Genomic DNA, 12611 nt, shown 5'->3' on the forward strand with positions numbered 1-12611 from the left:
TGGTTAGGTTTTTTTTTTTTTTTAAACCGTTCGACGTGATTTAAATTGTGAGACGCATATTTATTTTTGTAAGGAAAATGTGTTTTGAACGTTTGCAAAAATAAATAATTAATACTCTGATAACTCTGACTGTTTTGATGGAGAATAAGCATTACATGTTTGGTTGGTAATATTGCCGTTCATCATTAGGCCTATTCCTGCTGCAGACGTTTCTACACTGTGCAATAACATTAAAGTTAAGATTAAAAGGTAAAGGCCTATAGTTCAACTAACACTAACATCTCACTGTTTTTGTTATTTATTAAGGTGTGCCCTGGAATCAAAAATGATTGAAGATATCAAAAAATGCCCTAGAAAACAATGATACAGTCTCAGCTGCATCAATAACCAACGGGTATTTGGGAGATATAAATAATATTTCACTGAATATTGCTGTCACAGGAGATAGGAGATATCTGGAAAGTCCACGTTTCACCTATTATGAGCACCTATTATGCTTTTTCGACTTTAATGACCTATAAACGTTGTTATAATTATTTATAGTCATGTTTAACCATACTAGAGTGTAAAATATTGACAAACATGCATTTAAGTGATGCAGAAAGGAGCCAGAGGAACTACAATGAAAAAAATACAGTTCAGAAAAGGGAATACTGCATTCAAGGTTGGCTTTTTCTGAGTTACCATAGTGACTGTCAATGTGAATGTGAATTATTTCTGATTTCTTTTAAAGGAGCAATGCTCTATGTTTCCGATCAATGTTAATAAAATGTATATATATATATATATATATATATATATATATATATATATATATATATATATATATATACATATATATATAATTAGCAAAGCTTTGTTTACTTCCTGTGGCGGCTGACCGATGTGACGACGTGTGCATCGGCCATCCTGGCTAAAGATGTAAAAAGACAAGGGAGGAGTTTTAGGCTGAACGTTTCAATTTAAAAAGTTGCCAAACAGATTTTAGGAGAAAACTAAAGTAATCTGCACAGTTTGCAAAACTGAATTAAATTACTACAGAACAAATTTGTCTTTGAAATATCACCTCAAAGCAAAATACCCTACAGAAACTACAGGGCTTTGCCAATCTAAATGACAGGAGAGTGGTATTCAGCGAATAACGTAACCTGTAAGTCAGAAGATACCTTATGCTTTGGCTAACTGGATAGCTAGAAACTGCCGCCCAAATATCATAGTAGAAGAAGGTGGACTGAGAAAAATCATTCAAATTGCAGCGGGAGACACCTCTTATAATGTACCCTTGAAAGGAACCATCCTGTCAAGACACACTGTATATGTCGGCGAGAGGGCACTGATGATGAAACAATAGTGTGTGAATTGAAATAATTCCTTTGTGTTGATTCTACATTAATACATTTTAATATCCATTATTACAATTTGTAATCTTAAGAAGAAATAAAGCGATTAATCTTGATTCATCAAAGCAAATTGTGCGATTGGTAAAAAAAGAAATCGATTGAAAGCACCAACATATATATATATTTATACAACGGGGGGCCTAAATCCAGCGATCTGATTGGTTCCTAACTGTTGTATAATGAGCGTATACATAACTGCTATGACGCCTGATCATTTTGTGAAAGTTTGCATATCACTCCGCGCCTGGAAGTAGAAACAGTTACAAAGTAAAACATATGTTGGATGATGGAGAGGGTGTAAATGTTGTTACTTTGACACTTGATCGGCTATGCTGAGTCCCATTACACTTCGCTACAGTACAGTTTAAACCTGTATTCCCTCACGACTTTCTAACCCCATTAAGTTTAACCTGTATTCCTTTTCCAACTTAAAAAACAAGGTGCGGCGTCTTCTAAGGTCTTCCTGGTGTCTAGTTTTGATCTCCATTTGTACGACTTCTCAACCCTCCAGGACACCATGGAGGAAGAGCTTTCTTCACTGAAGAAATATGCTCTGACCTTGGCCTTTCCCAACGTAAACCAGAGCAGCATTAACAAGAAGAAAGAGGCTTTCAGATCACAAATAATCGACTATGCTTTTCTGTCTGCAGCTGTAGCAGCTGTATCCCAGGGTTGTCCTTTGGTGTTGATGTAGGCGTTCTAGTCCTTCTTTTTCAAAGCTATTTGTTTGGGTTTGGTCTTGACGTAGCGACGCTGAAGAAACGTTCAGCTAAATCAAACATCCCTTTAGAAGATTTAATGGCAGAATGTAAATATACTTTGTCTGGACAAGAAATGAATGCAAGGGTTGTTGCTACATTTCTGACTTCTTTTTCATTTATGGGGATGGATGCGACAGCAGAGGAAGGTTTCAGTTGGTTTCCCATTCTTGGAACCATGATAGCCGCTTCATTTTCTTTCCTTTCCATGAAGAGATTTTTGGATATTGCTCTTGAAGGCCTATTTGATGATGCAATAAATGTTCAGAAAAAAGTATTCAACATTAGGTAATGTTGTAGCCATTAGGAATGAGGAACAATAGCTTAAACTAAAACAAATGTTTAAAAATGCAATAGGGAAAAACGAATTAAATTGTCAGTAATAGAAAGTGTGTTTGTCCATCTTCTGATTTTATTTTAAGTGCAGGTGAAACATGCCGAAAATCATTTGGTTAATTTTTTTTTCCAATGGGCATGCTACGTCCAGGCCTGTTTTATCCACAGCAGGACTAACAGGGCCAGTGCCCAGGGTCCCATAGCCCCGGGAAGGACCTGGACCCAAAGGGTATTTTTAATATTAATTAATAGATATTTTAAGACCTCATTCTTTTGTCCTGTATGTTAAGGCTAACTAATTAATGTCACAGTAAAGTTAAACGTTGCCTGCCGTATGAATGTATTTACCATATGCTTAAAGGAAGCCATTATCTGGCCCATGTATCTCCATTTACTCCATTTGACACCCCTGAGATGAACCCTGGTTAGTTATACTGACTTATATGTTAAAGTGAACTAGTTCATATTACAGTCAGGGTCAAACACTGCCTGCTTTTTGAATGTATTGTACAATCACATACAGTGGTATTGTTTTCAATCGTTTTATTGCCTGTTTATGCTCTGAGTAGAAGTGATGTCATTGTGCTCATGCATGTCTCATTTTTATGTTTACACATAAATGTGGTAATTGTTTCCTTTTGATTCTACATGGCACCTCTCATAAGCACATGTGGTATAGCATGTCTGTTTTAATTAATAAGCTGGATTTTAATCACAGTATCTCACTGCTCTACATATTATATAATTGTAATGTTTAATATGTAAACTATTTACTATGTAATCTACTGAGAATTCGGAGAAAGAGCATAAGTGCATGGTGTCCAATTCTAGACCCGATGCATAGGGTGTTGTGATTGGTCAGGGCATGCAGGGGGAATTCAAACATTTTAGAAATATAACCTGAATTCTTTGTCAAACCAATGCGATTACGTGTTGTCAAGGGATAATAAAGTATTTATCCACCTCAACAGTCACTCATAGAGAGTGGATTCATTATTTTATTTTTTTATTCTAACAGATCACAGGTTTACAACAATTACAGCTACTGTTATGGATAACAATCAAGCATGACAGTAACAAATTACATGACTTTGTCTGGCTGTCGTTCTCTTTCATCTCATCACTAATCATATTATGTTGAAATGACTTATTGTATATGTTGTGAAAACTAATTAAAAAGTAATTCCTTTCGCCAATTGGAAATATAATTATCTTGTTTTATTTTGGATCAGTTGGTTTATGGCGAAAGCATGAATAAAAGGTTTTGGGATTAAAAAAGTTAATATTAACCAATTTAAAGGTCCCATGGCATGCTACTTTATGGATGCTTTAATATAGATATTAGTGGGCTCCTAACACAGTATTTGAAGATGTTCCCTAAATTCAGCCGTGGTGCAGAATTAAAGCCACTACGAGCCAGTCGCACATTGAGCTTTCCCCAAACGCGCCGTTTCGGTGTCTGTAGCTTTAATGCAAATGAGGAGGAGAGAGGCGGGTCAAGGAGGAGGTTGAGGGTGTGGCCCAGAGCAGCTTGCGGCCACAGTACAATGAGCTCTGTTTACAGTGGATGTATCGCAATGGAAGGAGCACAAAGGCTGTGTTCTGTAAATATTCTCAAATACTCTGGGTTCTCCGGTGGGAGTCCTGGAGTTCTATGTCTAAATAATATCATATTATACATAGATATCTATATCATCACAGCCAAAAAGCAAAGTATGCCTCCAGACGATATTATGAATCGCAAATGACTGCGTCGGGTTTTCTTACGTCTCTGGTTCTTCCACATCAATCTAAAGTAGACTAAACCATGCGCTGCTGTCGTGGAATCTATGACCGAATTATCTTTACTTCAACTAGCTATATGCAAGAGGAATCGGAGAGTCCGGGCCAAGTATAGATGGAGAGTTTATTGCAACCCGCAAACGAGAGACAATAAAGCAGAGTGGTATTTGCAAAGACACTCCCGAATGACTCTGTCCTGCTCCTTACATCCCCAATCCTTACACAATACAAAGTTGGACTTTCATCAAATATTGATGTGCATAGCATTTTTTTTTGGGTCATACTGTGTGGATGTCATCAAATTCTCATGTTTTCTAGGTCCCAACTGTGACTTTTGAACATATATTATCTTTATACAAACAGAGATGATGCACACGTGTGAATGTCAGCATTGTCTTCAGAGAGTACATCAGATAGGAATAGACTGGACCCACTCACTGGTGCCACATTGCACCTAACATCTAGGGGAAAGGTGATCAGCTATTTTCCACTATTAAAGTATCTATATGATATGTAGGCCTAATAATAATCATAGTTTAACATAAAATGTAAGGTTAATTTCTACCATACTGCCCGCTGCCGGCTGCCCGCTACCAACACAGTCTCACTCCGAGAACGTCAAATACCGACTGTTGGCAAGGGCACTTTAGTGTCGGTCGCTGACGGGAAAGGTACCCTTCGGCGTCGTCTGCAGAAGGAGAGGGGGTTCAATTCACTACAATGTAATGCCATCCCCGGAGATGTTTGACTTTCAGAGCGGGTGCTCAAGCAGCCCATTCACTCCTGTATTAATCCGACTATGGCTCTAATAGACGCTGTAAGCATCTTTCCTATGGGATCGTTTAAAAAAAAAAATTGGAGGACATACTTTTTATTCTTGGTGGAAAATATGATATTTTTGTATAGTTACGCCATTTAAAGTGTTTATTTAAACAATTTTAGCGAGAAATGTGCATTTTACTTTCATAATCTTCGACTCAGTGAATGGGAAGGATGTTTGGTTTGATAGTTATGACGAAGAATATTTCAGGTCTCGACAGAAATATAATAACATGGTTGCTATGATGGTTGCTATGGACGCTGAAACAGCAGCTCACATGCCGTATAAATCATGGCTATAAAACCATCATCTTTGCTGATTATGTTATTTTACGTAACCGTGTGATGTTATTTTATTTAACAACTTAAAAAAAAAAAAATGTAAGCACTAAAAAGCACTCTAAAGCCACACACCCCAGCTCGATCCCTCCGCTCAACTACCTCAGCTGGACGTCTGGTACCGCCATCGCTAAGAGCTAGCAAAGGCCGTTCAGCAAAGTCACAACTTTTCTCGGTTTTGGGACCTCAGTGGTGGAACGAGCTCCCTGCCGGTCTCAGGACCGCACTATCTTCCGAAAAAGACTCAAGACTCACCCGTTCAGAGTCCACCTCGACTCTGCATAGCCACCCTCCCCCTTCTGGCCAGCATTGTATACTGTATTGTATTGTGTTGTATTGTATTGTATTATAGTACTTAACTGTGTAGCAACTGCAGTAGCTGCTACCATTGCTGTAATTGGTTAGCCTAGCGATTGTTGTAGGTACTTGCACTTGGTTCTATGAACATCCTTTCTGTATCGACAGCGACATATTGTTGCACTTCTTATGACAAATGTACTTATTGTAAGTCGCTTTGGATAAAAGCGTCTGCTAAATGCCCTAAATGTAAAATGTAAGCAGGAAAGTAGTAAGCCCCGACAGGGCTCGCTCAACCATCTTGAATTTAAGAGACCATTCTCATTGCTTCGAGGAAGTCTGGTGGACTCCGTATAGAATAAATAAATACATATATATGTATTGAGCTGCTCCCCCCGCGACCCGACCCCGGATAAGCGGATGACGATGAGATGAGATATATATGTATTGTATATATATATGTATTTATTACACAGCTCTTCTCAATGCTCTAGAACTCTCCGTTCACTTGCATGGGTCTTCCCGACTTCCGGCGGTGAATTATTTTTTCCTTGAGAGGGAAGCATGGACCTATTATGGGGCGAAGCAAGACCTTTAATAGTTCGATGAGCAAGACAGCTCCGCTTCGCGTCGGTGTCCTGTTCAACCTGTCGGGGCTTACTACTTTCCCGAAAGATGCACACAGTGTCTATTAGAGACGTAGTCGGGTTAATCCATATGGGGTCAGAACAGTCTCATTAATAATGAATGCACAGAGAAGGATTCACAAATGTATTTTTTGATTTATAAATAAATTACTATCTTCTCACAAATACATTTCAATGCACACACAAATGGATATTGGTATGTATAAATGTAAAATTTGTCCATAAACAAAAATAAGTTTCACAAACACCTTGTTTTAAATAAATGTAATATAAATCCATATATATATGAATTAAAAAAACATTTGTAATCTTCCTCAAAATGTATTTGGATGTTGTTACATTATATATACAAACTGTTAAACTTGAATTTACAAGACGCTTTTCATTTGTGAACTTGTTTGCATTTGTGTGTGAACTGGTCTGTATTTCTATGTGGATTTTTGAGAATCCTGACGTGGCTGGATTCACAAATGCATTTTTTTTTATCTTTAACGGTGTGGGTGTCAGATTGACTCGGCTGCCAGATCGACTCGGGGTCCTAGATGCGCAATAATGATGCACTTCCTGTAAACGCTGTCTTTTAAATGCGCATGCGCGTTTCATTCATTCCCATGTTATTCCCAAGTATTAACAATCTCATTTTGTTTTCTAATCTATGAATAATAATCTAATGTACAAGTTATTGATGCATATACTGGGTTATATACAAAAGAAGAATCGGCTAACTCCATAAACTGAACGGGGCGATCCACTTTATTTCCAGCGCTCCCAACGCGGAGTCAAAACAGCACACACACACACAACACGGAGTCAAAACAGCACACGCAGACACTTCCGTTCTCCTCCTTCAGAATAAGAGTCCTTAACAGGAACTGGGTTACATATGCATTCATCAGTGCTTTTAGACGTGTTTCCAATGGCTTTGTTGTGCGAAAAAACGGGCTGCGTTCAATGAAAACGGATTGAGCCTTTTTTTTATGTCCATGATTGAGCCCCGTTTATAAACAACCCTTCCGGGTTTGTCCATTGGCTTGTTTCGATACGTCATCTGTAAGCGCAGGACCCCGAGTCGATCTGGCAGCCGATTCAATCTGACACCCACAACGGCACCGACAATCCAAAAAAAACAATCGAAACTAGATGCAAAAAGTGTGTAGCTCAAAATGTGACACAGCTTTTACTTATTTGCCACCTAGAGATTGTAATGTACTTAAAAAAAACCATGTTTCCCATTTCCCATAGACATTTGACGGAGGGAACCGGGAGGCTCGGAGGCTGGACTGAAGAGGTCGTAACTGCAGTCATGTTATAGGCAGAAAACGAGGGCGGCATCTGATTGGCTACAGAGAATTCCTTGTTGAAAAAAATGCATTTGTGAATCTAGCGACGTCAGGAGGGTCTCAAGAATAATTACAAACAAGTTCACAAATGAAAAGCATCTTGTTAATTCAAGTTTAACAGGTTGTATATAAATGTAACAACATCCAAATACATTTTTGACAAAAAATAATATATTTATGGATTTATATTACATTCATTTAAAAAAGGCAGTGGATCAGAAATGTGTTTGTGAAACTTATTTTTGTTTATGGATTTATTTTACATTTATACATACGGATATCCATTTGTGTGTGCATTGAAATGTATTTCTGAGAAGAGAGTAATTTATATATAAATCACAAAATACATTTGTGAATCCTTCTCTGGGCATTCATTATTAATGAGACTGTTATGAACCCATACCCAAATGCTTGGTGGGAATTAATGAGTAGTTAAATGTTTGGTTTTAAAGCTCTCAACCGGCAGTTAAAAATAACCCTTCATAGATAATGAATAACTAAAGAGGCCTACATACAAATAATAAATGATAATAGTCTAAAGTAAACAGTTTTGCAATCTATATGTAACATGTTAGGGCCCTTGCAAACATGCAAAACCGTGCAGAACTGCACTGTATACCTTAAACCGTGTAGGCCTACTGGTCATTTCAAACCATGTAGCAAAGGCAGAATTAGCTGGTCAAAATGCCGCTTCAAATACATTTTCGTATTTGTGACGTCACCCTGCTCATTTGTACGTCAGGATGCTGTCGCCAGAGGGCGCAGCCAGCTAAGTTATATGACACGTTGACTCACGCGGCGGCGGCGCGGCAGTGGTTATTTAAATTTTAGTCTCCGCTAGGCCTTTAACTTTAACTTTTACAACAAAAGTAAAGAGCACTTGATCAGAGAGAGAGACAGAGAAGGAGAGGGGAGGGGTAAGAGCCACATCAGATGAGCAGCAGCACAGCGCAGACAGTGCGCGTTCTATTCAGCGCTGGTTCCCTTATCACCCCTCCCTCTCCTCCGGTTGACAGAGGCTAAAGCCACCAAATGTATTAAGAATAGGCCCGGATCATGTAAAAAGAACTGCTTGAGAGTCGCCTTATTATAAAAAAAATTCTATTTTCTAGGTCCCACTGATTCTTATAGGCCCATGTCTTTGTAATTTTGTGAATGTTCATAAATCATAAATGTACCACGGAGGCTGATGGTCCAGACCTGCACGAGTTCGTGTCTGATCATCATACACACAGAATTCTCAAATGCGTGATTCGCTATAACCATGAAATCATGTACCTAATTATGTTATTATAGCTAATTATAATGTAATTCACTTTACATTCAGGGAAAATACGCTGGCCCTTAGACCGATACATTATCATCAGCTGTATTGTTAAAATAAATTATATTTAATAAAACATTGGTGTATTATTATAAAGAGGGCCTGCAAAGTGATTTTGATTCAGATTGTTAGAACACTTAGGCCTATACAGCGTCATAAACCAAGACATGAGCAAATGTATTTTAATTCCAGTTGTGTTTTCCTCCACCAGCCGTGGTTTCTTGGAAACCACGTGTGTTGACTTCTATCTCAGAGGCCCCTCCTATCCTCTGCCTGCTCTTATAGGGGCTCTCCTGTAACCTGCACTTTCAGTATTTTAGAGACGCTTGTACAAAGACGACCTCCAAAGCATCGACATCAACAAAGCAACAAAATGTAAGTTCTGCCGTACAAGTGCATATTCAAGTGAAGAATATCTAAAGGAATGATATGTATTGAGATTGTATTTTCATATTTCTGTATTTCAACATTTATCTTTTCCGGTATTCCCCAGACTAGAAAATATGTTGCAAGCAGGGAGCAACAGTGACGATTAAAACCGTAATGTTTGTGTTGTGACAATCATTTCTAGATGAATATGAATCGCAGAAAGTACATTGTGTAGGCCTACATGGGAATGTGAACAGCATCATGACACACATCTGATAGCTCAGTATATGACCGAAAGTAAAATGAGAGCAACATGACTGTGGTTGCTTTGTAGTTGAGTGTTTCTGACTAACCTGTCGGAGTATAAAGACTGGATTTTGTCTTTCTTATTCTTAAAGGAGTGCCATGGAATCAAAAGTGATTGAAGATCTTAAAAACGCCCTGGAAAATGTTGACTTGGTCTCAGCTGTGTCGATAATCAACATCAAGTATTTGGAAGATACAAATACAATTCCACTGAATATTGCTATCACAGGAGAGAGCGGAGTTGGAAAGTCCGCATTTGTTAATGCCTTCAGGGGAATAGACAACGCAGATGAGAGAGCGGCCCCTACTGGTGTGGAAACGACCAAGCCTGAGTCTTACCCACATCCTATATACCCAAATGTTACATTATGGGATCTACCGGGAGTAGGAACCTCCAAATTCCCAGCTGATCAGTACCTGAAGCACTCTTGGTTTGAAAATGTAGATTTTTTTATCATTGTATCAGCTGGTCGCTTCAGAGAGAATGATGCCAGGCTTGCTCAGGAGATCAAGAAAATGGACAAGAATTTCTACTTTGTCCGCTCTAAGATTGATAACAATCTAAGTGATGCAAAACGGAGCCAGAGGGAGTACGATGAAGAAAAGACACTACAGAAAATCAGGGAAAACTGCATTCAAGGTTGGCTTTTCTCAGTTAGTGAATTATTTAATAATATTGTTTGGAATGTTTTAGACCATTTTGTTTTACATACATTTCAAAATGATCTATCTTTGAAAATGATAGTGATCCAGATATTTCCACATGTTTTCATCAGCAGGATGAGAACTGTTGAAGAGCTTATGCAGTAGCAGAATGTTGACAATTGATCTGCTATGCCCAGTACAGATGAGCCTTTATTATTACCTTTTTTTATGAGTCGTAGTTAAGTCAGATAAGGTACAGTTAAAACATCCATTACCAATAGCCTTTCTAACCACAGTATGTTCTACCTGTATTCCATTTCCAACAGGACTTGAAGAACAAGGTGTGGCGTTTCCTCAGGTCTTCCTGGTGTCTAGTTTTGATCTCCATTTGTACGACTTCCCTGCCCTCCAGGAGACCATGGAGAGAGAGCTTCCTTCACACAAAAGTGATGTTCTGACCTTGGCCCTTCCCAAATTCTGCAAAAGCATCATTAACAAGAAGAAAGAGGTCTTCCGTTCACAAATAAAGTACTATGCTTTAATGTCTGCACTTGTAGCAGCTTTACCTATCCCAGGGCTTTCCATTGCTGCTGATTTAGGCGTTCTGGTCGGTGTTGTTGGAAGCTATTTGTTCGGGTTTGGTCTCAATAAAAAGTCGATGGGGAAACCCTCAAGTGCCAAGCTTCTGGAGAATCTAAGGACAGTGATGAAGTATCTTTATTCTGGAAATGATTTAACTAAGAAGCTTGTGGTTTTAATGCTGCGTTCTCTACCACTTGTTATGTTGTGTGAGGCAGCAAAGGAAGGTTCCACATGGATTCCCTGTCTTGGAATCCCAATTTCCTTCACTTTCATTTACACATTTTTGAGTTCTGCTCTTGACAGCCTATTTGTTGACACAGAAAATGTCCGGATGAAGGCATTTGAAATGAATTAATGTCAGGTAATAAATTAGCCTTTAGCAATGTAGAACAATGAACCTTTAAACTGAATAATGTGTAATATGCAAAGGGGGAAAAAAAGGGAAAAAAAAAGGGAAAAAAAGGTAACTCAATAGTAAATCATATAAAGTGTGTTTGTTAATGTCTTCCAAGTTGATCTTCATTACTGGTAAAACATGATGTTGGGATAATGATTGGTTAAATATTTGTTTTGATTGGCATGCTATGTCCAGGCCTATATTATACTATACATATACAGGATATAACCTGAACTAACGGTCACTAATAGAGAGTGGTGGAGAGTGAACACATTTTTTGATATTTTACCTAACAGATTACAGCTTTACACCGATTAATGAAACCGTAATGCATGTCAGCATTACAGTAACACCATTTTTTTGTCTTTCTTTTTCATCCCATCAAGACATCCTCTGATCCAGATCGTTAAGTTGAAACGAAATGTTGCATAGGCTTTTGGTTTTTGGTTCAATTGTAATTCCCTAAGCAAATGAATGGACAGGTAATTTTCTTTGGTTCATTGGGGGCAACTGTGGCCGCTCGCTAGTCCCGTGTAGGTAGGGATAGCCTGTGTGTATTTGCTAAACACATCCGTTATAACCAGCACATTTTCAACCCAATTCTGTGCTGGCTCCAACTTGGTGAATTGGTTAATTTTGGATCTTTTTTTTTTAATACCATGACAAACTAAATTTAAATGAAGGTTTGGTGATTTTCCATTCATAGCGTTCCTGTTTGTCTTTGTGAATGTGATTTGAAATTGGCTAATGGTTGTTCATTGTTTGCTACATTCAGTGTGCGAACTATTTCGGGGGGGGGGGGGGGGGGGGCTCACTTATATGGGGGGGGGGGGGGAGGGCTTGCGCGTGCCTCAGAGCGAGGACTTACTCAAAACACATCCATTATTACATCCACTATTACAAGCCTGTGTGCCTACTTGCCTTATGTCAGCACATATAAGCACATATCACATCCAACCCTCGTATCAAATCTGACCACGGTCGAGCCAGCCGCTACAATTTACATTTTACGTACGCCCATACTGCGACCTTTACGGTAACTGCACAGAGAATACCAGCTTCCGGTTTTCAAATTAAAATGAGTATTAAAAGGCTGACTGGTTGCGTTATTTATATTGACTTATTTATTATTTATTATTATGGGAGGACCATTCAAAGCTAATAGAAAGAGGTGTGTCTTAATCTTAATCAGCCTGTTTAGTCATGTGATCCACCACTGATTGGGAGTCATAAGGTCACATGACCTGGGCGCTATTGAGAAAGAATGCTG

At 38.6% G+C, this 12611-nt stretch overlaps 1 protein-coding gene across 1 annotated transcript; it reads left to right on the forward strand.

Annotated features, from left to right (window-relative positions):
- The first annotated feature begins 9308 nt into the window (after positions 1–9308).
- LOC130387434 (interferon-inducible GTPase 5-like) lies at positions 9309–12116 on the forward strand. The gene is made up of 3 exons (XM_056596511.1): positions 9309–9417; positions 9810–10357; positions 10689–12116. Coding segments are annotated over exons 1-3 (1161 nt in total). The 5' UTR covers positions 9309–9415; the 3' UTR covers positions 11300–12116.
- The last annotated feature ends 495 nt before the right edge of the window (positions 12117–12611 follow it).

The sequence above is a fragment of the Gadus chalcogrammus genome, chromosome 8 (genome assembly GCF_026213295.1).
Source record: "Gadus chalcogrammus isolate NIFS_2021 chromosome 8, NIFS_Gcha_1.0, whole genome shotgun sequence".
Taxonomy (NCBI): Eukaryota; Metazoa; Chordata; class Actinopteri; order Gadiformes; family Gadidae; genus Gadus; species Gadus chalcogrammus.